General features: G+C 49.1%; 2 protein-coding genes and 1 long non-coding RNA gene across 6 annotated transcripts; 1 reads left to right on the forward strand and 2 right to left on the reverse strand.

The window, feature by feature from the left end:
* Positions 1–644: 644 nt before the first annotated feature.
* Positions 645–10,298, reverse strand: PRPF19 (pre-mRNA processing factor 19). Its single transcript, XM_006214890.4, has 16 exons — positions 10,053–10,298; positions 8,206–8,355; positions 7,958–8,034; positions 7,074–7,215; positions 6,917–6,990; positions 6,738–6,800; positions 5,814–5,855; positions 5,612–5,686; positions 5,208–5,283; positions 4,942–5,051; positions 4,372–4,527; positions 4,075–4,144; positions 3,756–3,841; positions 3,340–3,510; positions 3,105–3,210; positions 645–1,182 (listed from the first exon to the last, which is right to left on the reverse strand). Exons 1-16 carry the CDS (start codon positions 10,069–10,071, stop codon positions 1,085–1,087), a joined length of 1,515 nt encoding a protein of 504 aa, XP_006214952.1. The 5' UTR covers positions 10,072–10,298; the 3' UTR covers positions 645–1,084.
* Positions 10,299–10,394: 96 nt separating this feature from the next.
* Positions 10,395–26,248, forward strand: TMEM109 (transmembrane protein 109). 4 transcript variants are annotated; one of them, XM_072970045.1, is made up of 5 exons: positions 10,395–10,649; positions 12,746–12,882; positions 23,930–24,174; positions 25,085–25,187; positions 25,645–26,248. In XM_072970045.1, exons 2-5 carry the CDS (start codon positions 12,822–12,824, stop codon positions 26,034–26,036), a joined length of 801 nt encoding a protein of 266 aa, XP_072826146.1. In that variant the 5' UTR covers positions 10,395–10,649; positions 12,746–12,821; the 3' UTR covers positions 26,037–26,248. The 4 variants fall into 4 exon arrangements, with proteins under 4 accessions (XP_072826146.1, XP_072826145.1, XP_015103883.1 ...); XM_072970044.1 differs by lacking the exon at positions 10,395–10,649 and adding an exon at positions 11,686–12,608; XM_015248397.3 differs by lacking the exons at positions 10,395–10,649; positions 12,746–12,882 and adding an exon at positions 19,318–19,467.
* On the reverse strand, positions 11,520–20,192 carry LOC140698791 (uncharacterized). Its single transcript, XR_012076748.1, has 3 exons — positions 20,067–20,192; positions 12,392–12,450; positions 11,520–11,863 (listed from the first exon to the last, which is right to left on the reverse strand). It is a non-coding gene; the product is annotated as an uncharacterized lncRNA (long non-coding RNA).
* Positions 26,249–26,467: the final 219 nt, after the last annotated feature.

Raw genomic sequence — 26,467 nt, forward strand, 5'->3', positions numbered from 1 at the left:
CATTGCCCTCTAGCCATACTGGCCTCCTTCCCAGGCTCCACACACCTCCATCCTTCCAGCCTCAGAACCTTCCCTCCCTCTGTCTGCAACCTTCCTCCTCCCCTTTAGCTCCTCTCAGTCAGGCCTCAACTTTACTTGAAAGAGGCCACACTGATCAGCCTACTTTCATTCCCTCGTTAAATGGGGCATTCAAGATCTGATCTTTCAGCTACTATGTGCTGGCTGCCTCCCCCACCAGTTCTACTTCAAACCTTCAAACCCCAGGGTTATAGAAATCCTTGATTTAAGCCACGTTGGGACAGGGTTTCTACCACCTCTGAGGGAAGAACTGAAGGATCCTTGCGAGCCGAAGGGCCGGCAGTTTCTCACTCCTCAGCACTTCCCTCGCCCTTCCAGGCTCCTGTGGAAGCCAACCCCATAAGGAAAGTGACAGAGTGACATGAGACCCTACAAAAGACACGGTCAAGGCCTGTAGGGACATGGGAGATTCATTCTGGCAATGGCTTGTAGATTTCTTTTTGTTTATTTCTGCTGTGCAATCAAAAAAAGAAAAAAAAAAGCAATGACGGGCATCCTAGTTGCCCAAGTCTCACTTCGTGCTCCCTCCCTGACCTTTCCTGTTACAGACACACACAGACTCTGGCTATGTTTACTGTTTTCTTTTTTTAATGAAACTAGATCACTGCTTACAAAAATCTGCCTGAGCCCTGGGCCCAGCCCCTTCACGGTTCCCTTGGCTCAGCCTCTCCCCGACTCACAGGACCTGGAGCAAGGTGGGTGTGGCATGGCCACCAGCTCCAACTCCACGAACGCCACGAGGGGAGAGGCCCTGGGTGCCGACTCTAGGCCCTCAGGGTGTGACAGTCCCACCTCCCATGTCCATCCCCTTGGGGCCTGGGAGTGGCACAGATGAGGGCGGTCCACGCCACCGCAGCTCTCAGGCCATCACCAGACCAGAGTGAAATGATGTGAATGTCCCACCCCATACACCCCCCTCCCCCCGCAGTCTCTTCTCCCTCCCCCACCCCCCCCAACTCTACCCCACTACTGAGATGTGGCCCAGCTCCAGTTGGAGGGGCCGGGCCTACAGGCTGTAGAACTTGAGGCTCCGGTCCATGCCCGTTGAAGCGATGAACTTGGCGTGGTGCCCAAAGGCCACCCCTGTGGTCAGGCCACTATGCTCTGTGAAGAGACAAGACGCAGCAGTGAGGCTTTTCTCCCTCGGGGTCTTGGCACCAACCCCACTGATCTGCTCCCAATCCACCCAATCGCTCGTCGGTGCCCTGCACCCCGCAGGCTGCTGCAGCCTTGTCTCCGCCGACTGTGAACTCCCAAGGGCAGGGCTCCCATCTGAACTGCACAACCCTGACCCCCAGGGCCCTGCTCGGGACTGGCCCATGGAGGCCGAGTGGACAGACATGCGGCAGCCTCCCTCACCCAAGATTTCAGGGCAGCTGCAAGTCTGCTCAGTTCAAGGACCAGAACTGGCTGGAAGCTGGGCCTGGCAGTATTTAGTTCTAACTCCCTCCATGTAGCTGCAACAGTCCATTGTTCACCGAGTTCAAGTTCTCAGAGCTGTGACTCCAGGAAGCCTGGGCCCCTTACATAGGATGGGGTGGGGTCAGGGCAGAGGAGGCTGGGTGGCTCTCTTCACAGGGCTTAGGGAGTTCATGGGTGTAAGTCCCATTTCTTCTAGGTTTAGGATCCCAGCTGGAGCCACTACAAAGCCGCCCTGTGCTTCCAGCCTGCCACGCCACCTAACTCTGCTCCAAATCAGAGCCCGGAGCCCAGGCAAGGGTTAAAACCCGTGGGCCACAGTCAGGCCTGGAACACACGCGCTGAGCGGGGCTCAGGAGAATCCAGGCTGGGAGAAGACACCTGTGCCCTAATCACACCCTGCTCATGAGGACAAGAATCTCATCAACAAGGACAAGAGCAGCTCATTCAGCTCCCAAGAGTGGAGCAGTCACCCCATTACCAGGCAGGCCACCTTCGCAGCACCAGCTGGCACAACTGGCAAAGCAAATAATTTAAATCAATCTTTAAAGCTGAAGAAGCACAGCTCTGAAAGGGTAAGTCCGGTGCCCGAGGCCGCCATGATCACTAGGCGGCTGCCAACCCTGTTGGCCACGGTCTCAGCGTTTTATGCTTTTCTTCTCCAGGACTTACCACTGTAGCTAAGTAATTGTCTGTGAGGTCCTTTCTACATCTGCCTTCCCAACCGGACCAGAAATTCCACTAGTGCAAACACTGGGTGTGTCCCAACTACTCTCTACTCCCCCAGGGACGAGCCACAGCACTCACGGATGATGGCGCATCCCTCCTTGGGCCAGCCACCGTTCCAAACATACACTCACACATGCGTGCATGTTGCTATCTTATGCGTGTATCTTTATACGTTACATACGTTCGTAGTTTACTTGTTTACATATTTATATAAACTCATCTAAAAATAATACTTTATATGTGCACATATATATAAAAGAACTCATCTAAACCTCGCAACAACCCCACCGGGTATAGAGTTCTCCCCTGGCATCTGAGGGGTGCTGGTTCCAGGAACCCCTGCAGATACCAAATCCACGAATGCTCAAGTCCTTTATATAAAATAATGGCACACTCGCATGTAACTTACACACACTCTCCCACACGCTTTAGGTTACCCCTGGGTAACTTACAACATCTTACAGAATGTAAATTTCATGTAGAGTTGTAAATACAATGTAAACGTTATATAAATACTTGCCAGTATGCGACCAATTCATGGTTTGCTTTCCCGGATTGTTTTCTCCCCCAAATCTTTTTGATCCACAGTTGACTGAGTCTGTCGGAGACCGACTGTACTGTCATCATTCTCCAGGGCTAAGTAACTTGCCCAGTGTCACAGAGCTTCAAGTGGTAAAGCTTGCATTCAAAGTCAGGCAGTCAGATCCTTGACTTCACCCTGAGTTCATCTTCTTAGCCACTAAACTCTGCCACCTCAGGTGTGATTAAAAGCTGCAAATTTGCACCTATCCCTAGAAACTCCTAACCCAGTGAGATTCTCCCACTTTCCTCTGGGCCAGGGCACCTGGAGACCTCAGGATCCCAGGGCCAGCCTCTACCTGTAAAGTGAAGAATCTCCGTCCACTGTTTGCAGATGTAGATCTGGACGTCTGTGCCCCCAAGGGCCAGGTAAGTACCGCTCTGGTCAAAGATCAGTGACTTCACCTGCCAGAGTCAGGAGAGAGGGCACATGAGAGCAGAGACTAGGAGTGCTGGGCAGTTTAGAGTAATTCCACGAATAGACAAATGAGGAGGAGAGGCAATCGGGAGAGATGGGGGGAGGGAGGGGCGCACCTCAAAGTTGTTATCCAGCTGCAATGTCTTAAAGTTCTTAAGTTTGCGCAGATCCCAGAGCTTGACAGAGGAGTCGTCGGCCGCCGTAGCCAGGTAGTAGCCATTCTCGGAGAAGGCGATGCTGGTGATGGGGCCCGAGTGGCCAGGGAAGTTGGCCACGTTGGTGCGCTCCTACAGTGGGGGGCGGGGAGTCAAATGTCACCCACTGGTCACGAGGAAGGACAACCAGCAGGAATAGCAGGGATGGACAGCCCAGCCCGGGGCCCCCAGAACACACCTATCACCACGTCACACACACATGGCCACTGTCTCTTCACTCTTGGGATACCCCGGGGCCCGGTGCCACAAGCACTTAGCCACATGGCAGTCACAAGAGCGCCCGCCCTGGGTCACAGATGGAGGCCACCAAGTCCTACCTTCAAGTCCCAGATCTTGATCTGAGAGTCCATAGTTCCTGTTCCGAAAATGAGTCCGTCAGGGTGGAACTGCGCACACGTGAGAGCTGTGGAGAAGAGGGATGGACACGCGGTCAGAGCCCACGGGGGAAGACTGAGCTCAGCCAAGGCAGGCTCCTTCTCCTCACACTGCTCACCGTGCCCAGCACAGGGCCTGGCTCTCAGCAGGTGCTGGCAGCAAGTGCATTTTTAGAAGAACAAATGAGCCAACGACTAAATAAAACATAAAAATAAACGATATGCGGCAAATGAAGAGCCCAGCGCCTGGGAAGCAACTTACAGCAGCCAGAGGTCTCATCGGTCACCTTGGTGAGCACACGCCCTGTCTGGATGTCAGAGAAGGCCCAGTACTGAAAAGACAGAGACAACGGAGCCAGTGAGACAGTGGGCCCCAGGTTCCGGCAGCCCCGCAGGAAGGCAGGCCCCGGTTCAGCAGATCCCGCTAGGCTAGCCTTTCTTGGCAGAGGAAACACTCTCCCCCAGATTCTGGGGAACCAGCTGGGTCTGGTAAGATGTTCCCTCCTCCCAATGTCCGAGCTTCCCTGGGGCCTCTTCAGGGCCCCGGCTGGGACCACACCTGGTCATCAGAGGAGCTCAGGAGATAGTCACCAGTGGCGTGGAGGCTGAGGCCAGTCACTGCACTCTCATGGGCCCGAACAACCTGTACACAAGAGGCATTCGGGACCGACCAAATCCTGATAGTGGCATCTGGGGAGGCGGAAAACACCAGCTCCTAAAAGAAAAGCAAAGATGCAGGTTATCAGAGCTAGAGAACCATCCTACAAAAGGGGACTAGGGACAACTGCTCCTCTTCTCAGTCCCAGCCTGCCTGGAACCACCCATCCACTCAAAAATGCCTAAGAGGATAAATGCTATCAGAATGAGAAATCAAACAGCATTTGGCCAAGAGGCCCTGCCATCTAGTGGTAAAAAGGATAACTGCAGCAGAGGGAAACATCCCAAGCGGTTTCCAGGACCAGAGAAAAAGGTGGCTAGCGCAATTGAGAAACTAGAAAGTCAGCGTGGTTTCTCAGGCCCACATAACTTCACCAAGGAGACAGGAGGGGTAGGAGACTGGTTCTGGGACCCTAAACCACTGCTACAGGGCTCAGGAATGAGGGGCTGAGGGTACGAGGAAACCCCTTACCTGCGAAGGGTGAAACACCACACTGGTGACTTTCTTGGTATGGCCTTTGAGGGTGGCCAGGATTTGCTCAGAACTCTTGTCAAAGACAACAACATTTTTATCCGCCCCACCTGGAGAGAACCAAAGTGAGATCCAAAAATGAGTCAGGCCCCCCAGGTCCCTCTGCTGGAGAAGATCCTTTTGTCTCCAGGCTCACAGAGGACAGGAGCATGCACCTTCCTCGCTGCCCTCCCTGCCCTGGCCTGCAGGGCCAAGCCGGCTCTCACCAGTGAGGATCTTGTTGGTGTCAGATGGGCAGAGGTCCAGGGCGAGGATCCCGGGGATGCTGGCACTGTGCAAGCCCTGTGCAGAGAGTGCCACGTTAAATCCTGTCACGGCTGAATCAAGGCCACCACAAAGCCACATGACCCCCCCCGGCCCTGGCCTCGGCAAACAAGGGTGACTTCTGTTCCGCAGCCGCTGCGCTTGGCTTTCTGCCTGGATGCAGTAACCCCCTCACTGCACTACGGGGAAAGCCAGAGCTGGGCAGGAAGAGAAGCCCCGACAACTCAGCAGCCAAGGCCAGAAACGGGGCCAGAGGCCCTGGACGGCACCCCGTGCTGGCCCCCTCCACCACAGAAGCAGCTGGGGAGGGCCCTGTCTCCAAGTCAGCGGGAGCCCGGCCGCTCACCACATGAGATGCCACCTGCCGGTATTTGCTGAGCTCTTCTGGCTTCACCAGCTCCTCAGGCACCGTCTTCCCTCTCTGAGAAGAAGAAAGAGACCCCCAGGAAAGGGGGCAGTGAGTGCAGGGTTCAGCCATCTTCCTTCCTTCTAAGGGGCTGACCACCTCCCCCAGGCCCACTCTCGCCCCCGGCTCTAGGAGGACTCACCTTCTTACGCTCCGTGGTGAGCACGGTGGCCTTGTCTTGCAGCTGAGGAAAGAGCCGGGAACAGGCTCAACGTCAGACAAATTATTTTGCCAGGAAAACAGCCCGGGGGCTGCCGGTCACACTCTGCTCTCACAAGCGTCACCAAGGACTCATCACCTGCCAAGCGCTGTGCTCAAGGCTAATGTGCGTATCTCGCTTTACTTTCACTCCAGCCTTACGAGGTGGGTGTTGATGACCTCATTTCAGGGAAGGAAACTGAGCCCCAGAGAAGTGAAGTCACTTGCCCAAGGTCACAGAGGAGATAAATGGCAGCGCTCCCAGACCACGGCCGCGCCGCTGAGAGCCCAGACGCGTGCGGACGACCTGAACTGCTCGGAAGAGACACAAACTAGCCATTCCCACCAAGGAGGATGCTGTAACTACAACAGAGCGCCGACCCTGGGCTCAGAGGCCAGCTCCGCCTCCTGTGAGCTGGGCCTCTGAGTCTGAGTCTCAGGTTTTTCACAGATTCTTCATCTGTAAAATGTGAACAATGACTCCTGCCCTGTCTCCCTCAGCAGAAAAACCATGAAAACGTGTAACAAAACGTTCTAGTGTCTGCAAAGAACCCTCATGAGAGCTGCAAGTTGTTGCACTTCACAGAATTAAAATCCTTAAAATCCCCACAAGTTTATAAAGTAGGTACTATTATCCTCACTCTACAAGCCAGGGAATTAAGACACAGGATTGGCTGAGCCCGCCCAATGTCATAAAGCTCAGCAGTGGTGACATGAGAACACAAACCCGGGCAGTCTGGTCCGAGTCTGTGCTCTGCACCACGGCTCCACCTCCCAGTGGATACGACCAGCATTCCTACTGGACTCAAGGCAGGTAGTGAGAGGGGAGGGCCCATCAGCCCTCCAGCCGAGTAAGAGAGCGACGTACCTTCTGAATAATCTCGGGGGTCATTCCCACGAGCTCGCCCAAATCCATCGGCTCGCCTGCGCCCTGCAGGGGAGGAAGGGGAAGGTGAGAGGAGCACAGAAAGCCAGAGACTCTCACAGAAGGGCAACAGGCGCCTCCTCACACAAACGGGCGGCTGGCAGGGCCAGGGGGACACTCACCACAACGCTCGGCTGGGAGCTTGGCACAGCCTGGGGCACGATAAGACCAGCCTGTGGTTTCAGGGTCGCCAGAGCTGCACGAGAAAAGGACATTAGAAACGGGGTGCTGTAAAACAGGCCCAGCCCGGAGCGAGGGATGGCAGGGGAGAGGCTGGACCTTCTCGAGCAGCAGTGACTTCCTTGGTGAGACGGGCAATGACCCGGCAGGCGGCATCGTGCTGGTACAGGGCATGGGACAACTCCTGGCGAGTGGTCTGCAGCTGCTGGCGCAGGGTGAAGCTGTGGAGCATGACTGCATCCTGGGAGAGGAAGACACTGCTGTGAGGGCCAGGAGGAGAACGGAGCACCCGGAAAGAGAGTCAGCCCTTGATAAGAGGAGGCTGCCTCCCATCCCACGGCCTAGACCAGTATCCATGACCCGGGATGCACTACAGACACTCCTGGGCTCCCACCCGGCGCCAAACACTGGGCACACAGACGAGAGTGGGAGCCAGCTCCTTCCCTTCCCCATCCTCTCGAATTTGCCAGTGAATCTCAGGCGTCATGCGGTCACCTCACCAAAAGGGAATACAAATGCTACTGCTGCTGTTCACTGGTGGCCCTGGATGTGTCAGGCACTGGCCAGCCAGGCCCCGGATGTACTCATCCCTTCACATTTCAGAGCACCCACTAGGCATGGGCACTGCTCTCGATGCTGGGGCTGTACCGATGAGTAACACAAGGCCCTGACCCCATGAAGCTTATACTCTAATCTTACTCAAATTCTCCCCAAACCCTGATTGACAGGCACTAACGTGTGTCCTCCAATTGGGAAAATCAAGACTCAGATGCGAGCACCCTGCCCAGGGTGACATGGCAAGTGGGCATCGGAGCTAAGTGTGGAACCGGGATCTGTGTGGATTCAACCACCAGGCTCCTCTTCTGCCCTCACCCACCCTGCAGAACTGAAAACAATGCTCCATCCTTCTCAACCCCACATCCTGGTCCAACGACCCACTCTTTTCAAGTGGGGAAAACACCACTTCTCTTCCAGGGACTCACCCACTCATCCTGCAAGGCTTTTAGGATGGCTGGGATGCTGGTGGCTGAGGGAGGCTTGGGCCGGATTGGGTGAGCAACTGCCAAGAGAGGGAAAGTGGGTCTGAAAAACCATAACCTGGGGTGTGCTCCCCTCCCCACTCTTCCCCTCCACCTGCACTAACAGACCACCGCCTCCTCCCCTGGTGCACTGGCCCCCCTCTCCGGCTCTGAGCTAGGAGCGCCTCGGGCTGCGGCCAGCCAGTGGGCACCTTTGATGTCTATGAGCTGCTCCTCGGACAGAGGCTGGTTGTTGATGGGGTCTGTGCCGTTCTCTGCAATGTACTTCTCAATGAGCCGCCGCTCATAGACATGATTAGAGACTGGGGACACACATGGGTGCTCTGGCACTTCATTGGAGACTGCGGAGAAAAGGCAGGCAGTCAGCTTGGAGGGTGAAAGGGACCTTGGGCCAAGGAGATGTTTCACTGCCTACTGGCCTCAACAAGACCACGCATCCCTACACTAACAGGAATCAAGACATGACACTAAGCCAGTTTTGGACTGTACCCAGAACGCTGTCCAGCAACCTAACTAGCTTCTCCATCAGTCTCCCATCAGTCCATCAACAAATAATTATTGCACAACTACCATCCACCGGGCGCTTGAGAGTGGTCAGTAATCCTTGCCCATCTCATTTCTGAATGAAGGTGCTTAGGCACCCGTTATACTGGACGACAGGGAGATACACATGAAGCCACTCAAATCTCGGGCTAGAGCCTAGATGGATTCTCAGACAAAGAAATTACAAAGCAATATGACAAATGCTGTAATAACAAAAAGCATTTACACGGTGTTTACTAGATGCCAAGCACAACTACAAACACTTCCACAGATTAACTCATCCTCACAACCACCCTCAACAGAGCTATCGTTTATACCCCTTGAGGACAGGGATTATAGCTAGTCTCTGACTTCCAGAACAATGCAGATGCCCAGCAGGCAGTCAGTAAACATCTAACAGATGAGCGAATGAGAGGAAGGATGGTGCTGGGGAACACGGAAAAGGGGTTCCTCAAGACTGAAAGGAAACAGTAAATGTGAAAATACTCTGCACATTGTAATTTCTTTAAATGTGAAAAGTTCCTTTTTCTAGCCACGTTCTCTTCCCTCCTTCTTCTCTTTGTTTGGATTTATGGAGAGGTTCTGAGAAGACTAAAGGGCTTGAGAGTTAGGAAGCAAGGAGAGAAAAAGCTGAGACATTAATAACCTGATGAACAACGAGAATGGAAAACATCTCCATGCCTCAATAAAACACCAAAAGGAAAGACAGTACAAGGCATTTGAAAAAAGCATGGGTTCAGGGTCAGAGAACCTGGCTCCATCACCCAGCTTCGCCAGTAATTAGCTATTCTGTTTGACAAAAGCCACATTTTCCTTGGGCATTACATCCTTATCTGTAAAATCGGACCTTTATTTCTGCTTTGGAGCATTCTTGTGAGGATATAATGAGATCACAGACTTGCAAGTGCACTGTAAACCAATAAAAGCTTTATAAATGTGCGCTGTTTTTACTAGTCGTACGGCGTGAGGCTGGGAGCCAGAGACCTGGCTTCCAGCCCTGTCACTGCCTCCAACTCACTGTGTGACCTTCGCAAATTACAGAAGCTCTGCCGACCAGAGCAGGGCCTCAGACAACATCCAATGCCAAGGCCTTCATTTTGCAGATGGGTAAACAGAGGCCCGCATCCTCGTGCCAGATCACAAAGCCAACTGGAGGAGGATCCTGCACAAGCTTTCGGGCTTCCCGATTCCTACACCAGAGCTATTTCCCCTGCACCAGCTCTCTCTATGCAGGCCTCAGTTCTACTGCGCAAAAGAGGTGGGTGGCCTCAGTGCCTGCGACAATACGTTTGAGGCTTTAGGTAAACTATGAAGCGCTGCGCAAATGCACCCCACGCTTGAGGAGGAAGACCCCCAGGCTGACAGGCAGCCCCCCTGCCTCCCAGGAGCCCCGTTTTCACCTCCGCCCCCACCCCGGCGCCGCAGCGGCTCGCAGATCCTCCTGCTCAGCTCTCCGGCCTCCTGCGACCCGCGATCGGCCGTAGCCCATACTCACTAGAGCAGATCAGGGACATGGCGCCGTCGCTACGCTCCGAGGCGTCTCACACCGAGCTCCGGGATCGGCTTCTCAGCCCCCTCGGGCTACTTCCGGTTCCTCGCAGCTTCCGGGACGCTCCGCGGAGAGCGGGGAGCGACCCCGCCGAGCGAAGCCCGCCTAGCGCTTCACGTGGAACCACGGCTGGTCGCGCGCCTCTGCCTCCAGCACTTAACGGAAACTGCCCTTTCCCAGAATGCAACCGTGCAGGAAAGGGCGCGCCAGGTCATACTCGGCTATTTCCGGGACCACTCGGCTTCTTCCGTAAAGCGCCCCTGGAGGAGGAAAGGAGGCCCGAAACTACATTTCCCATGATGCAGTGGGCTTTTTTAAAAAAAAAGCCAATCAATTCGGCAACACTCTTGAGAACAGAGCTTGTTGGGGCCTGGGGATCGTAGTCTTCCAAACTTTGGCGTGCGAGAATCTCTTAAAATGCATCTTCCTGGGGTCTGCTTAAGAGAGCCTGCGTTTTCAGTGCGTGCCCCACGTGATTCCCGGGCAAGCGTTTCTCGGACTACCCTTAGAAAGACCCAGTGAAGAAGCCGTGGATGCAGATGGGTAAAGAAAACTAACGCTGGCCAAGCAACTCTTCTGGTCCTACCTTTTCTACCAATTTGCTCTGTGATTTTGGCCGAGTCATCAACTTCTCTTCAGCCACACTGGCATTTCAGGTCCTCAAACTTACCCTCTCTGGCTGGTTCCAGTGCTTTTGCCTGGAATACTTTAGTCAACTCGGACTGTCCCTCCTTCCCTTCCCACCTATCCCCTCCAAAGGAAACTATAGTCTCACCTTAAATGGTACTTCCTCTGGAGTCTTGTTCTTGACTTCTGAATTTTAGTCCGCACAGCACTCTGTAATTCTCCTCTGAACCATCCTGAATAACTATAATCATTTAATTATGTACAAGTAAATGTTTGATGTCTGGATACTCCGCTAGATTGTAAACTCCGAGATGACAGGAACCATCATTGTTGTGGTCACTGTTGCTTCGCAGAGTCTAACGCAGTGCCTGACACATAGCGGAAAAGTCATAACTATTGTTGGCTGAACGACAGACTGCCTGCCAGGCCAGGCAGCTTAAGTACTTGGATGTGGTAGGAAATAAAGTGGAACCATTTGGATGGGACCTTGAACCAGAGGTGGTTAGACTTTACTGGGCTAGCAATGGAACAGCAGATCAGCTGTGGAGTGATAACCATGTTTCTAGAAGATTCCTCTGGAAGACATTTACTGGATGGGTTGGGAGGGGACAGACTGGAGGGAGAGGGACACAAAAATTTATTTATTGGACAAATCTTTGTTGAGTGCCCATTGTGGCCAGTCAGGGGGCACTGTACCTGGCATTGGGGATAGGACTCTGAGTGAAACAGAGTTGTCCCTATGTGGGGGAGCTTACGGCTGTGATGGAAGAATGGAGGAGAGGGGGAGTCTTTTCAAGGCTTTTGAGTTTCAAAAGCCAGCTCTTCAGGGAATAGAAAGGATTCAGGGCAATTGATTTTGGAGTAAATATTACAGGTGAGAACTTGATCTCAGATTACTCACCACTCCTCCCAATCTCAACCTCCCCACAGAGGAGATAAAGATTATCTAAGGCTGGGAAGGGACATGTTGGGGAAGGGATATATACATGCATAGCTGTCAGTGGTCCTTGAGACAGGAACTCTATGTCCTGCTTCCCCAGGCCAGGGCTGCTGTTACTTGGGAAGCAAGGCAACATATTGGGCAAATAATCCAGAAGAAGCTCCATTTCCCATATAGATTTAGTTGCAACCTATGTGGACAAGAGACAGACGATTAAGCAGGACAATGCAGCTCAAAGAGGTTTAGGTGAATTCTTCTCGTTCCCCCCTTCAACTCTATGTTAATTTTCCAAAAGGTGTGTACAACCTGAGAAACAAGGATAGAAAGAACCCTGAACTGTCTGAGAATGTTTCTACCACTCAGCTGGAAGAGAGTTGAAAAGAAATTAACTTGTCATAGGAAAAAAAAGAAAAAAGAAAAGTTACATTTCTTGCACGGGAAAGTCCACGACATGAGGTTGGTAGTTCTACAAATAAGAAACGATCTCACAAGCACATGTGAGGTTGCAACTGTACAACTGTTAGAAAGGCTGGAAGGTGAGGCCCAGGATGCTGCTAGAGCCCGTTCTGGAAGAAAGAGACCCTTAGCCAAGGCAGGAAGTGATAAGGGGCCAGAGGAAGACAGGTATGTCTGGGAAACATCTGAAGGAAAGAAACAACTTGACATGATGGCAGATTGGTGGCTACTCATGTGTAGTCTGTGTGAAACAAGGACTCACCATATGGTCCTCCAAGGATGAAGTCATTAGCCACTACAGTCGCTGCCCTACAGCACACCCTGAAAAGAATTCAGAATGAAGAACAGGATGAGCCACTCTGTGCTTTGGCAAAACAGGTCCTTACATAGTTAGATATAACAGGAAAAAAATTTCATGAACCCCAACTTTCCACTGAGATGTATGCTGGATCGCTGATGCTTCTTAGCCATAATCACAGGTACACTGGCCTCTCCCCAAACCTCTTCTGAGCAATTTCTCAGAGCTATCTAAGAGGCTGTCTCCTGGGCTAGAGTCCTCAGTAAGACACTGCATAAAACTCAATTCATACCTCTTATGTTGTGCACTTTTTTTCAGTTGACAGTTTTGGTGACCATGAAAGGACCCAGAGCAACCTCTCTCCTTTGCCTGAACTCTAATAGGATACAGAACCATGGTACCAGCAAGGGCCCCTTGGGCCTGTCTGCCTCCTTGGTGTGCCCAGATGAATTTAGGTGAGTCACTCCTGGTCTTGCTCTAGCATCTTGGTTGACAATCTTGAGTTTTATTCAGAGGTTGTTAAACTCCTCACTATGAGGAGCAAGTTATCCTTGAACTTAGGATTCAAGAACAGGTGCCTTTATGTCCCAGTTGACAGACACGGGGAAGACTTTGCTCAGTTGAAAGACAGTGAGGAGATTTGGACTGGGTGATTAGGAAGGAGGCTGACCTGACATCTTTCCTCAAATCAGCTTCACAGACTTTAACAGAATTTGTTAAAGAATTTATTTCACAAAAATAACTAAATTTCCTTGACAATTGCATTGTAATCACGTCTTTAACCATGCCTTTTAAAGTCTTTTTTCATTTATAGACAGCTAGTGTTTTGCTCTGATGCTTTTTGAAAAGTACAGGTTTCTGATAAGTTTCAGATTATACTTCTAAACTGGGTAAGAAATTAAAGAACTCTGTTGGAAAAACTGATGTCATTATAAAACTAACAGAGTATCAAGATCAACAAGTATAACTTTTTATCTGAAATGTTTTTGGCTTTTAATCTTCATTTTCCAGATATAAGCAAACCTTTTCCCTTAAGCTGTGACTTACAGCAATTTGGTAAATTATACCTTTGTAAGCAGAATTGAAATGTTTATCTTTTCTCTCTACCTGATCCCTTCAGAATTTGGAAACTCTTTGTGAATATTCTTAGCCTCATGGCAATATAGTTATTTGTGTAAGTTCAGTAAGAATCTGTTCCCTTTGAACCCTCCTACACTGTTAGTGGGAATATAGTTTGGTGCAGCCATTATGGAAAACAGTATGGGGATTCCTCAAAAAACTAAAAATGGAGTTACCATATGATCCAGCAATCCCACTCCTGGGCATGTATCAGGAGGAAACTCTAATTCAAAAAGATACATGTACCCCAATGTTCATGGCAGCACTATATACAATAGCCAAGTCATGGAACCAACCTAAATGTCCATCAGCAGATGACTGGATAAAGAAGTTGTGGTATATTTATACAATAGAATACTACTCAGCCATAAAAAAGAATAAAATAATGCCATTTGCAGCAACATGGATGGATCTGGAGATTGTCATTCTAAGTGAAGTAGGCCAGAAAGAGAAAGTAAAATACCATATGATATCACTCATACGTGGAATCTAAAAAAAGAAAAAAGAAGACTAATGAACTCATCTACAAAACAGAAACAGACTCACAGACATAGTAAACAATCTTATGGTTACCAGGGGAAAGGAGGATGGGAAGGGACAAATTTAGGAGTTGGAGATTTGCAAATATTAACTACTATATATAAAATAGATTTAAAAAAATTTCTTCTGTATAGCACAAGGAACTGTATTCAATATCTTGTAATGACCTTTAATGAAAAAGAGTATGGAAACAAATATATGTATATATATGTATGACTGGGACATTATATTGTACACCAGAATTTGATACCTTGTAACCAACTATACTTCAATTTTAAAAAGACAGACAAACAAACAAACAAAAAGAATCTGTTCCCCTTATAACAGCATACAATTGGGAATAATGGTTATACTATCAAGGCTTTGACTGGAATGTCATATTTGACAGAGACATACATAGACTCAGATATGGCCAGACAGCTTTAAGGAACTAAGACCGACTTTATGGAGCTATAAGCCCCTTGAAAAAATAGTCTGATACCTTGTATACAGGGTTCCCAGCAGCCTTAACAGGTGAATAAAGAAAGCCACCTTCTAAAGGACCTAAACAGACATTTCTCCAATGAAGACATACAGATAGCCAATAGGCATATGAAAAGGTGCTCAATATCACTAATTATCAGAGAAATGCAAACCTGAACTGCAATGAAGTATCATCTCACACCAGCCAGAATGGCCATCATTAAACATTAAACAAGTGACAAATGCTGGAGAGAGTGTGGAGAAAAGGAAACCCTCCTACACTGTTGGTGGGATTGTAAATTAGTGCTGCCACTATGGAAAACAGTATGGAGATTCCTTAAAAAACTAAAAATAGTTTTAGTTACTGAATGAGAAAACTAATTCAAAAAGGTACAGACATGCTGATGTTCATAGCAGCACTATTTACAGCAACCAAATCATGGAAATAACCTAAATGTCCATCAATAGATGACTGGATAAAGAAGATGTGGTATATATATACAATGAAATATTACTCAGCCATAAAAAAGAATGAAATAATGCCAATTGCAGCAGCTTAGATGGACCTAGAGATTATCATATTAAGTAAGGTAAGTCAGACAGAGAAAGACAAATAGCATATGATGTCACTTGTTTGTGGAATCTAAAAAAAAAAGACACAAATGAACTTATTTACAAAACAGGAACAGACTCACAGACATAGAAAACAAACTTACGGTTACCAAAGGGGAAAAGGGGAAGGAGGGATAAATTAGGAGTTTGGAATGAACTACTATATATAAAATTGATAAACAGCAAGTTCCAACTGTATAGAACAGGGAACTATATTCAATTGCTTGTAATAACCTATAATGAGAAAGAATATGAAAAAGAATATATATGTATGTATAACTGAATTACTATGCTGTACACCAGAAACTAAGACAACATTGTAAATCCACTATACTTCAATTTAAAAAAAAGAAAAGAAAGCCACTTCCTGGCAGATGCAAAAACCTCAAGATATTTTGGATCTCAAGAAGAGAGTAATTCATCCAAATTTATAGGTATTCAAGACAGAATCTGATGGCAAATCCTTGGCATGCATTTCCTGGCCTTGAGAGGACTTTTAAAGTTCAGTCTGAGAATTCTTATGAAAAGTCCCAGCAAAGTCAATTTAAAAGAGCATATATGATCTATTACACTTATATGAATAATGAAGCCAAGTTTATTGAAACCAGACTTATTTTGCAAACAAATTAGTCTTAATTTTGGCTATATTTGGTAGAGATGAGGGTGGTTTTGGAGAGAAGAATTAGGTTTCAGTAATACACCTTTGTGGATATTAAGTTCTAGTGTTGTTAATTATCTTTGAGTTTTGGTATTTACTGCCTAAGACTCACTTCCTAGATGGTCCCTTTTACTATGTTGCATTATTGTAAAGTTTAATTGAATTATTAAAAGGACATTCTAAGCTAGTTTCTGAAGCTTATCATTGTAATCTGTCTTGGGATAAAGATCAGATGCCCCATGACCTGCAACCAGGGGATTACGCATACTGGAAAAGACATCATTTAAAGGACTCTCTCCAACCTAAGTCAAAGGATACTTATCAGGTACTCTTAACTAGATCCTGTGAAGTGAAACTGAAGGGAATTGACTCTTGGATTCATATCTCCCACTTCAAAAGGCCCTCCTGTACCAAACTGGTCCATGGAGAGGACTGCTGACCTAAAATCACCTTAAAACAACACTCAGAGGAGAAACTACAGCTGCACCAGGATAAGGAGAAGGTGACATCAAAATAATTTAAAATAAAAGAATAAATTTAAAAAATTTGTTAAGGGGAGGGTAATAGCTCAGTGGTAGAGCACATGCTTAGCATGCACGAGGTCCTGGGTTCAAACCCCAGTACCTCCACCAGAAAAAAAAAAAAAGAAAGAAAGAAAGAAAGAAAGAAGAAGAAGATGACATCAGAAGTAGACAACTATCCCAAGATACTGGCCCTGACCTGTGTGATTATTTATAATGTTTTCTTGATTTCAATTGCAAGCACAAATCCTGTGCAGTTTAAAAGTCAATCCAATTGTCAAGTTATAGTCAATTAGCCATGTCCAGTATTTCTGGTTTACCTTGGTGGATTTCTCCACTCCAAGACTTTGATTGGGTAGCCCTTAGGAAATTTATTCTAGAAGAAAGAAGTTATATAGTTCTATTCAGGCCATTATTGAAATTACTAGATGGGACCCCCGCTCACTTGGCTAATCAATCATATCTGCTCTGACCCTGGTCATAAATAGAAATTTTCTTTAAAGTTTACTCCATCAGAACAATGAGCTAAATTTCAGTCAAAAACCATAACTTCTTGCTTATTTGGAGAGATCCTCTCTCAGTTATGGATGGTTATATATGGTTAACACCAGGCTATGGTCATTTTAGTTTAAAGGCCCCATTATGTTGGGAATAATTAAATTATACTAGGAATAATCAGCCTAATTACACTAGGAAATTGGGCTGAGTGTCTTATGAATAATGTCAATATATTATTACCCTTAAAGATAGCGATTGACTAGGTCAGATGACTGGGGATATATTGGGCTGCACCAAATGGAAGTTCTTGGTTTAACTTCTTCCGTATGACCTTATTCATGCTTCTAGCTGTCTTACTTGCATTCTGCCTCTTCTATGACATTGTCGTTTCTTGTATTACCCAGCATGTCACTGAGCCTCCGACAAAAGTAATGATGACTAAACAACTTGAAACAATTGATCAAATATATAATTCTATATAAGATTAAAATGATTGTAATAATGCAACTCTAGACATGGGAGGAAGCAACAAGAGGGAATCATTTCCTGGACCAGCAAGATAGGTGGTCCAGAGACTTTTATGGCTACCTAACAGGAAGTCCAGCAATAGCGCATTGAGTGGCATATCAACGAAATCCTCACCTGACCTAGGAATAAGCCTTACTAGCACCATGTTACAAACTACTTACAAAAGGCCTCCCAAACCTTGGTCAAATTTATGACCACAGGGAGGCAGTGTAAAACAAGGAATGTCACTCACTATCCAGTTCCACAAGTCAATAAATCAAGCCACTGGCAGCTGCTGATATGCAATATACCCTGAAAGGAATTCAGAATGAACAGGATATATCACTCTGTGCTTTGGGAAAACCGGTAAGACGAGCCCTTAGATAATTATATATAACAGGAAACATTTTTATGAACACTGATTCTTTCATCTTCCCATACTTAGAAAAGCACTAGGATCATTAACTGAGATATCTGTTCCTCTTGACTAGCAGTAACCTACTGAGATGTATGCTGGATTGCTGATACTTCTTAGCCAAAATCACGGATATACTGGCCTCTCCCCCTACCTCTTCTGAGTAGTCCCTCAGAGCTATCTAAGAGGCTGTCTCTGGACTATAGTTCTCAGTAAGACACTGCACAAAACTCAATTCACAGCTCTTACGTAGTGTGTTTTTCTTTCAGTCAGCATCTTGGAAGAAGGCAGAATTAGAAAACTGATTCCAGCAGGGAGAAAAAAAAAGGATTTCTGTTTTACAGTTTTGAGTTTCAGAAACTGTTTTAACATCAAGAGGGAGCTTGCTTATGGTACCCAATGGGATAAAGCATTTGGACAGCAACCATGTTTTTAAAATAAATGTTCACTCTCCTCTCATCATTGAATCTCTTGTTGTGCAGTGGAGTGGTATTTTTAGGACCTTCTAATACTTCATAGAATCAAAGAATAAAATTCAGTCGAGCAAATTTCCAAGATCTTATTGGCTGTAAAAGATTCATCAATCAGGCAGCATCCCATCTCCAAAGGGCTACAGTAGGGAAAGGCTTTTAAGGCAGGACATGGGACTGAGAAGCAGAAAAAGAAAGATTATTTCGGGCATAGGCAATCTATCTATGGGGAACATACGGGGTCAGTGTATCAGATTATGTCATCTTCCTTTGAGGGCTAGAGAGAGCCCATATGACAGGTTGCCTCATTGGTGCTGACCAAAAAATCTCCTGACTGACTGGTTAAGTCTACATTTCTAGGGGAGACTGAAACTTCATTTAGGTTAGGTATTAAGCCCGGGTTTGAGGGCTTGTCCTAGCATAATTAACCCCATTTCAAACCTATGGTTTTCTTTTTAACAACATTGAAGTTGAAACAAGAAGACCGAGAGAGATGAAGCGATTTGCCTAGAATCACAAAGCAAGCAAAAAAAAAAATCACTTCATTCCAAATCTCCTGTTGTTCAAATGTCCTTCATAACGCCGCCTTTTGCTACAAATGGGCTCTGGGAGTTGGTACCTTTCTTTCTCTAAAACTGAGAGAACATTTGGGAGCCATCTGCAGGGTTTTAATGTAGAAATGCCCTCAGAGGGAGAGGATGCATTTTCTCACTTTTGCGCTTCTTACTGCTTTTCTAACAACCTTTCCCTTTGTGCCTTTTTAGCGCGAAAAGTTTCTCAGAACAGGTGCATTCAGAAGCCTCTCCCTTAGAACTACATTTCCCACAATGCCTCTGGAGAGACCACATGGCTGAGAACTACATTGCCCGAAATGCCAAGGGTCTTTTTTTTTTTAGAGGCAGATAAGCTTCCACTCTGAATTCAAAGATCCAGTTTACCCACTCTATAGTCTAGATATAGTCACTTCTTTCCTTTTTCCTGCCAGAAAATTCCGTTCCCAGCTCGAACTTCCGACCCCATTCTCTGGGTGGGAATGCATGAGGAAAAACGTACGCCTAGAATAGAGCGCATGCGCTGACCGGCACCGGGCTTGAGCCCGAAGAGAGGCCGGCAGGTCCCCGGGCTCATCCCGCCTTGCGCGTGCGCAGACGATAAACCAACGCCCCAGTGTGGAGGTGCGGGTTTAGTGGCGCGTTTTAGTGAAGTCGCACGTGAAGGGCAGCGGGGGCCGTAGCCCAGTGAGTGCGAGCCGAGACCAGGACTCGAGGTCAGCATGCGGGACGGGGAGGCGGCAGCTGCTGCAGGCGGGAGCAGGGCGGAACCGCGAGGCCTGGCGAGCAGCAGTGGGGAGGGGGCCGACGTCGCGCGGTGGGGGAAACCAACTGGGGACCCGGCTCCCCGTTGCTAAGCAACAGGGGGCGTCGTTACTAGGTAACACGGAAGGCACGCGTTTCCGGGGAGAAGAGCGTTCCGATAGCTGCTCCGAGGTCCGGGCGAGACCCGGCGGCTGTCAGGCTCGGGGACGAGGCTAGTGCTGAGCCCCTCGCCCCCGACTCTTGCCTATGGCCTAGCATCCCACGGCCTCGCTCCGAGCCCTTTGGGATACTCCCAACCCCCGGGCCGCAGCGCGTCCCTTGCCGGCGACGCCACAAAGCAGGGCTTGGCAGGGGACACGCTGTTCGAAATAGCACATACATGCCACTGACACCCTGTCTCAGAGAGACTGGGTCCTGGAGAGGGCGCGGTACGCCTGGGAAGCTGCCCCTTTGCCTGTCGCCCTGCCCCCAAACAGTTGCCGGGCAGCAGCTGTCCGGGGCTTAGCGGGGGCTGCCCTCACCTGCCAGGACGCTGACTTCATTCTCAGTGGCAGCTTCGCCCTGTCTAGGAGCTTCCTTTCAACTCAGCTGTGCTTTTCGGTGGCCGCTACATATTTGGATCAACTTAAAAATAGCCTCCTCTCCGCATCTCTTCATGGCTCTGCATTGCTACCGACACTGCTTCTTGGCGGGCTTCTAATACTCACTTATTAGTCATTGTTCTGTGCTAGGCGCTGGGGCTTCCAAAAAAGTTAGCTGTGAAGTCTGAAGGGGAGGTACTCAAAGTAATGGCGGAAGCAGGCATATAAACTGTTAAACTATGCGACAGTGTAATAAGAGATATCTTGGCAATTCGTGTTCTGTAGATGTTTACAGAGTTCTTGCAGAAACATGTTAACTCCTTGCAATAACTCTTAACCTCGCTTGACCCCGTTTTACATTCGAGGAGACGAAAACTCAGGTTAAGTAATAGGCATAAGGTAGTGCTTCTAGTGTGTGACAGAGGTGAGCCTGGGACAGAAGGAAGTCTAGAGTCCTTTGTGCACTACCACACTTTGGGGGTTTTGCCTACAGTAGACTTTTCCCCGTGCTGCTGATCATTTGTGGCAGTTGTCTGGTTATGCATCAGAAATCCCTGAGGAGCTCTAAAAACCAAAGCCTGAACCTATCTGTGGGAGAGTCTGAGTAAGGCAGCCCCGCAAGGAGGCAGACACCTTTGCTTGAACAGACTCTACGGGCTGAGAACCGCTGCTCCCTAGGGACAGCTCCAGCAATGATGGAGAAATCAGGTTCGGCAGAGGGCACTAAGTCAGCTGCCCCTCCTGCCATGTAGTGATTCATAGTGTGGAAGTAAGCTAATGGGAGGAAGAAGACTTGGCAGGGGATGTGTGGACCGCCCCACCCTGCCTGCCCTCAGCAAACCACAGCTAAACATATGCTGCCTTCTCATACCATAGTTCAGTGAAGCAGTTTCCTCAGCTCAGCAGGGTTCTCCTGGCCCTGCCTGAGCCATATTGCAGCTGTCAGAACAAAAGTGGCAGGTCTAGTCCCATATTTTTGCTGGCCTCATACGTCTTGGTGCAAACCCATGACGTGTAAGCCCAGCAGGTGGTTCATCCTCTGGGGTGTGATCTCCTCGTTGCAGGGTCTAGGTGTTCTCTCACTTTGAGATGGTTGACTTTGAGCAGGACTTTAAGCACCTTGAGGACAGGGACCATGTCTTACTAAGGCAGTGTGAGGATGTGGAACGAACCACAGGGTAAGGTTTAGATCCTGGCTTCTGGAGTCAAGTCCCAGTTCTGCTGTGTGAACCTAAACAAGTCACTTGATCTCTCTGAGCCATAGTTTTCTGAGCAAAATGTGTAGAGTAGCAGGACCTTATAAGATTGTTGTAAGAGTTAAATGCAGTGGTGAGATAACAAGCACTTAATTATAAAACAACACACACTATACATACCACACACACAGTTTGTCATGGTTGTGTGCCTCCTGTTTGGCTGAGGTCTAGCATTACAGGAGGTGAAGATGGTTAAGACATACTTCTGCTCAGAGCTCAAGACTGCTTCAGCTCTTGACTGCCATGGCTTCTCTTTAGTCCAAGTATTTGATTGGGCTGAAGTGAGGAGGCATCATGGCCATGGGTCAGATTCTTGCTGAAGAAGAAAGGAGAAGGAATGCTGTGAACACAGTCTGAAGAAGGGGACCAGACAGCTGTCTGCACTCTTACATGCAAAGGGCACATTCCAGACTCCTGTTCGATTTGATTTCTGGTGCCCTTCAGAAGGTCAGCTGACGGGGCAATGCCAGCCTCATCGTGGAGTTTATTTCATGGTCCTCCAGCTCCTTTCAGCTGGAGCAAAGGGACGCCTGAAAGTTGAGGATGGCACAGAACCCAGGAGGCTGCCATGGAGGGAGCAGCTTACATCATCCTGACCTTCTAGAACAGAGGAGATGACATCTGATCCCTCCTGGTGGAGGTCCTTGGATATAGAATCCAACCCAGGATAGCAACCCTGTTCTTTCAGTCCGCAGTCATGACCCAGATAGACCAGGAACTGACCTGAGTGATCCTCATCTCCGACCACTGGTGGCAGGGACCATCTGTTTCCTGATTTGTGCCAAGAAGAATAGAAGGCTTCCCCGTTTGAGGTTGTTTTATATGAACTGCATGTTTGGCAGCCCTGCTTTATCCTCCAGGTCTCAGGAGGGACTTACAGCAGCTGTTTCTGGGCCAAAAGTTGCCCTGAAAGTGATATTTTTATAACCTCTTCTTGGACCCTCCTCCTTCCCACTAAACAAGAATGAGAATATCTTCTCTTCCATCTCGTCCATCCTGACAGCTCCAGATTTCTGGCCAACTCCCTGAGTGCCCTGGTAACTGCACAAACTTCGAACACCTGGCTGCTTCTGCCTCGGGGGCATGGTCTAGCCTCTGCTCATCCGGGCTGAATCATGGAAACTCCCTGGAGCCACAGGTTCATTTCTGAGCCTGGAAGAGAACAGGGGATTTACTAGTAGGGTTTGACTTTTCTCAAGCATGGTGGCAAGTAGAAGTTGGAACTGAAAACATTTTTCTTGGCTGCATCCACACATATTTCAATGAGTTGGTACTTGTTGGGTCTTAACCTCCTATAGCATCACGTTACAGACGAGATCAGAGCACAAAACACAAAGTGGATAAGTGAATTGTCACCAGTAATTCATAGAGTTGACTGGTAGATGCCAAGACTATTTTACTATTTTGGCTCATGAATAAACCTATTGTATGACTTTCCAAATCACTTCTGAGACTTAAGTTGGAGAGGATACAGCACGGTGGTGTGTGTGACGGGATCTGATGTCAGATGCCCCTGGATTCAAATCCTGGCTTCCCACTAACTACTTATCCTTCCTCGGTTTCTTCATCAGTAAAGTGGGGGATAATAACAGTACCTACCTGCTGGGTTGTTGTTGGATTAAATGCAATTGGTGGTGCATGGTTAACTTTTTATTAATCATAATATCTTGACTTCGGAGTTGTGCTTTCACTCTGCCTACATTGGGGGCTGGGGAGTTGAGGTCATTCTGTGTCAGGGGGGTTTAACTTTGCCCAGTGGAATCCCTTGGGGAGCCTTTGCAGATCTAGGATCAGGCCACACCAGACGGTGACATCAGAACCTCTGGGCTTGGGACAGAGGCCTCAGTACTTGGTGTAGCTTCCAGGTGATTCCAGTGAGCAACTACAGTTGAAACCCGCTGTGTTACCTTCACCACCGATGAGTGTGCGATTTGGAAGCAGAACCTTAGGTTCAAATCCTGGCCTTTCTACTTAGCCCAGCAACCTTGGGCAAATGCTTACCTCCTAAGTCTCAGCTTCTTCTCCTCTGTACCAGTAGTGGCAGGAGGCTAACACCCACCTCATATGAGAGCGGATGGCCTGTGTGCAGTATGTTCTTATTTGAGCATGTAACTGATCACTTTTCTTTATGTCATTTATTTGTGTGCTGTTTTTCAATTTTTTGAAAAAATCAGCTTTATCTTCAGTAGTCTGTAATCTCCTTGGGGACAGAACCTTATGGTCTTATTTTTTTTTTTTTATGCCCAAAGCACTTAAGACGCAGAGATAGGCCTTCAGAGTTTTAGAACTGGAATGAGCCTTAGATCTTGTCATCCACTTAAGGCCCTGAATGATACTTGCTGGTTAATTAATATGCAGGTGTAAAGAATGTGAAAGAGGAACCTGTGAATCAGATCGTTGTGCCCAGCTTAAGTCGAAAGTCCCAGTTCTGCCTTTCTCAGCGAACAGGGAGGGGTGGAGGAGGGGGATGGGGCATGTCATGCCTGGGACAGTGGGTGTCTCTGCTCATTCGGGCTCTCTGTTCACCCTGAGCTTCTCTCCCGGCAGACCCAGCCATGGCAGGCACAGGGAGCAGTTTGCCATGGGGCAAGCATCTGTTCAAAGTCATCCTGGTGGTCCTCGTGGCCCTCCTCCTCCTCCACTCAGCATCATCCCAGTCCCATCGAGACTTTGTGTCATCAGACCAGCAGAAGAGGGAGGTCCCAGTTGATCTCCTGAGCCAGATAGGTCGATTTGTGCGGGGAACACTGGATGCCTGGATTGGCCCAGAAACCACCCACCTGATTTCTGAGGTAAGGAAGGCATTCCCTGCCGTGATTCCATGAACTGAGGAAAGAGGAGATGGCCATGGCCGCCGTCTTGGCTCCACATCCTCTGTGTGTCGTAATCCCTGGGGCAGAGAGCCCCAGATTCCACAGGATGAAGCCAGACAGTTCCTGCCTCTTGCACTCCCTTTGTTTGATTCCTACCCGACGGCCTTTAGCTCCACCCCCAGTTTTCCCTTTTTCCTGCCCTTCCCTGCCAGAAAGGCTAGGAAATGAGCCATCTTTATAAACCTGTGTCACAGGTGACTGCAGAGTCTGACTTTGGTCTAAATCTGACCCGAAATCTAAAATTGGCAAACTGGCAAGACCTGAGTCCATTCCTTCACCTGGAGAGGTCGGGGTGGGGATGACACAGGGCCTTAAGGCAGGGCTGTCTCTTCCACCTAATGGATCCCAAGCTTGTCGCATACCTTTGATAGGTCGTACTAAACAAGTCACTTATAAAATCTGTAATACAGAAGAGCTGATTGTCTCCTTTTCCATGGAAAGATCCTAGCCCTTTACAGGTCTTACTTCACACACCTTCATGATTCCCTGGGAGAGTCAGAGTGCCCCAGTTTTATGGGGTGACTACTCCAGGGACTTGATGAGCACCACCATGCCCACGTTCCCCTGCAACTACCACTGCAGTATTCCTGCCAATCAGTTGAATTAGGGCCCAGATGTCCTGGGTTCCATTTCAGGAAGGAGAAATGGCCTGGTGTCCAAGCTTGTGCACTGGAAGGTGGCTGTGGAAGGGACCCCTCAGTCAGGCCCAGGCAGGCAAACCTCTGGCGAGAGGCGGGGTGGGGGAGACGTTCGTGGGAGGTGCTGGTGAGGCTCGAAGGAGGGATGATCATGACTTCTGGACTCATCTCCTACCTGGCTCTTCCTGCAGACCTTGACCCAGGTGATGTGGGCCGTCTCATCCGCCATCTCTGTGGCCTTCTTCGCTGTGTCTGGGATTGCCGCACAGCTGCTGAGTGCTTTGGGGCTCGACGGTGAGTGGCCGAGAACTGGTTAGGTCAGCTGAAGCTCAGCCTGTCTCTTCTTGTTTAGGGGAGTTTATCTTTTCAGGGTCTAGACTTTTTCCCCAGGAACACCTCCCGGGTTCCCCCAGAGGCCAGCATAAGAGCAGGCTAATATTGTCACCACCTGCCGGGTCATTGTTTGCTTCACGCCAGGTGAAGCATTATGCTCAGACATAGCACCTCATCTGTCACCCACAGCCCAGAGAATTACTCCCATTTCATAGATACAACAGGCTTGACCAAGAGAAGTAATGTCCTCCCAGCCAGCGGGAGCTGGAGCTGAGGTCTAAGCTCATGTCTCTGACCCTATGAAAAAGGATTTTCCCTTTTCAGAGGGGTTTAGCTCCTCCCCTTTTTGGGGTTCTTGACCACCCCCCTCCTCTCACCACTCCAGGCTGGCTGATTCTGTGACTCTCTCCCCTTCCAGGAGATTACCTCACCCAGGGCCTGAAGCTCAGCCCGGGCCAGATCCAGACCTTCCTGCTGTGGGGAGCAGGGGCCCTGGTGGCCTATTGGCTGCTGTCCCTGCTCCTTGGCTTGGTCTTGGCCTTGCTGGGGCGAATCCTGTGGGGCCTGAAGCTGGTCCTCTTCCTGGCCGCCTTTGTGGCCCTGGTGAGGTCGGTACCTGACCCGTCCACCCGGGCCTTGCTCCTCCTGGCCTTGCTCACCCTCTACGCCCTGCTGAGCCGCCTCACTGGCACCCGGGCCTCGGGGGCCCAGCTGGAGGCCAAGGTGCGGGGGCTGGAGCGCCAGGTAGAGGAGCTGCGCTGGCGGCAGAGGCGAGCGGCCAAAGGGCCCCGGAGTGTGGAGGAGGAGTGAGGAGGACGCTGGACACTGCCACGTTCATCGTACCAAAGAGCTGAGCTGCTTCTGGGTTGCACAGCCCTCCTCCCAGCCCCCTGCCCCTTCCTTGCCCTGTCTCTGAACCTTCCGAACCTTGATCTGGGCACCACACCCCTTAGCCGAGAGAGAGGAAGACCATTCTCCTGCTGGTCTTCAGGGGCCCTGTCTTCTGAGGTTCTCTGCCTGGGGTTGGCTCTCTTAACCCTCTCTCTGCTCCCAGCCTGTCTTAGCCAGGGCCGGTTGTGGGGCCTCCCTGCCAGCTTCTGCACCTGCTCTCAGCGAACATCACTGCTGTTGGCCTCCCGTGACTCATTTACCATCTTGCCTTCCTCCTGATGCCCTGGCGCTCCTGTCCTTCTCAGGCTCTTCCTTTGCTAAGTCCCCAGCTTCCTTCCCATTTGTCTTCT

Source organism: Vicugna pacos, chromosome 10 (genome assembly GCF_048564905.1).
Source record: "Vicugna pacos chromosome 10, VicPac4, whole genome shotgun sequence".
NCBI lineage: Eukaryota > Metazoa > Chordata > Mammalia > Artiodactyla > Camelidae > Vicugna > Vicugna pacos.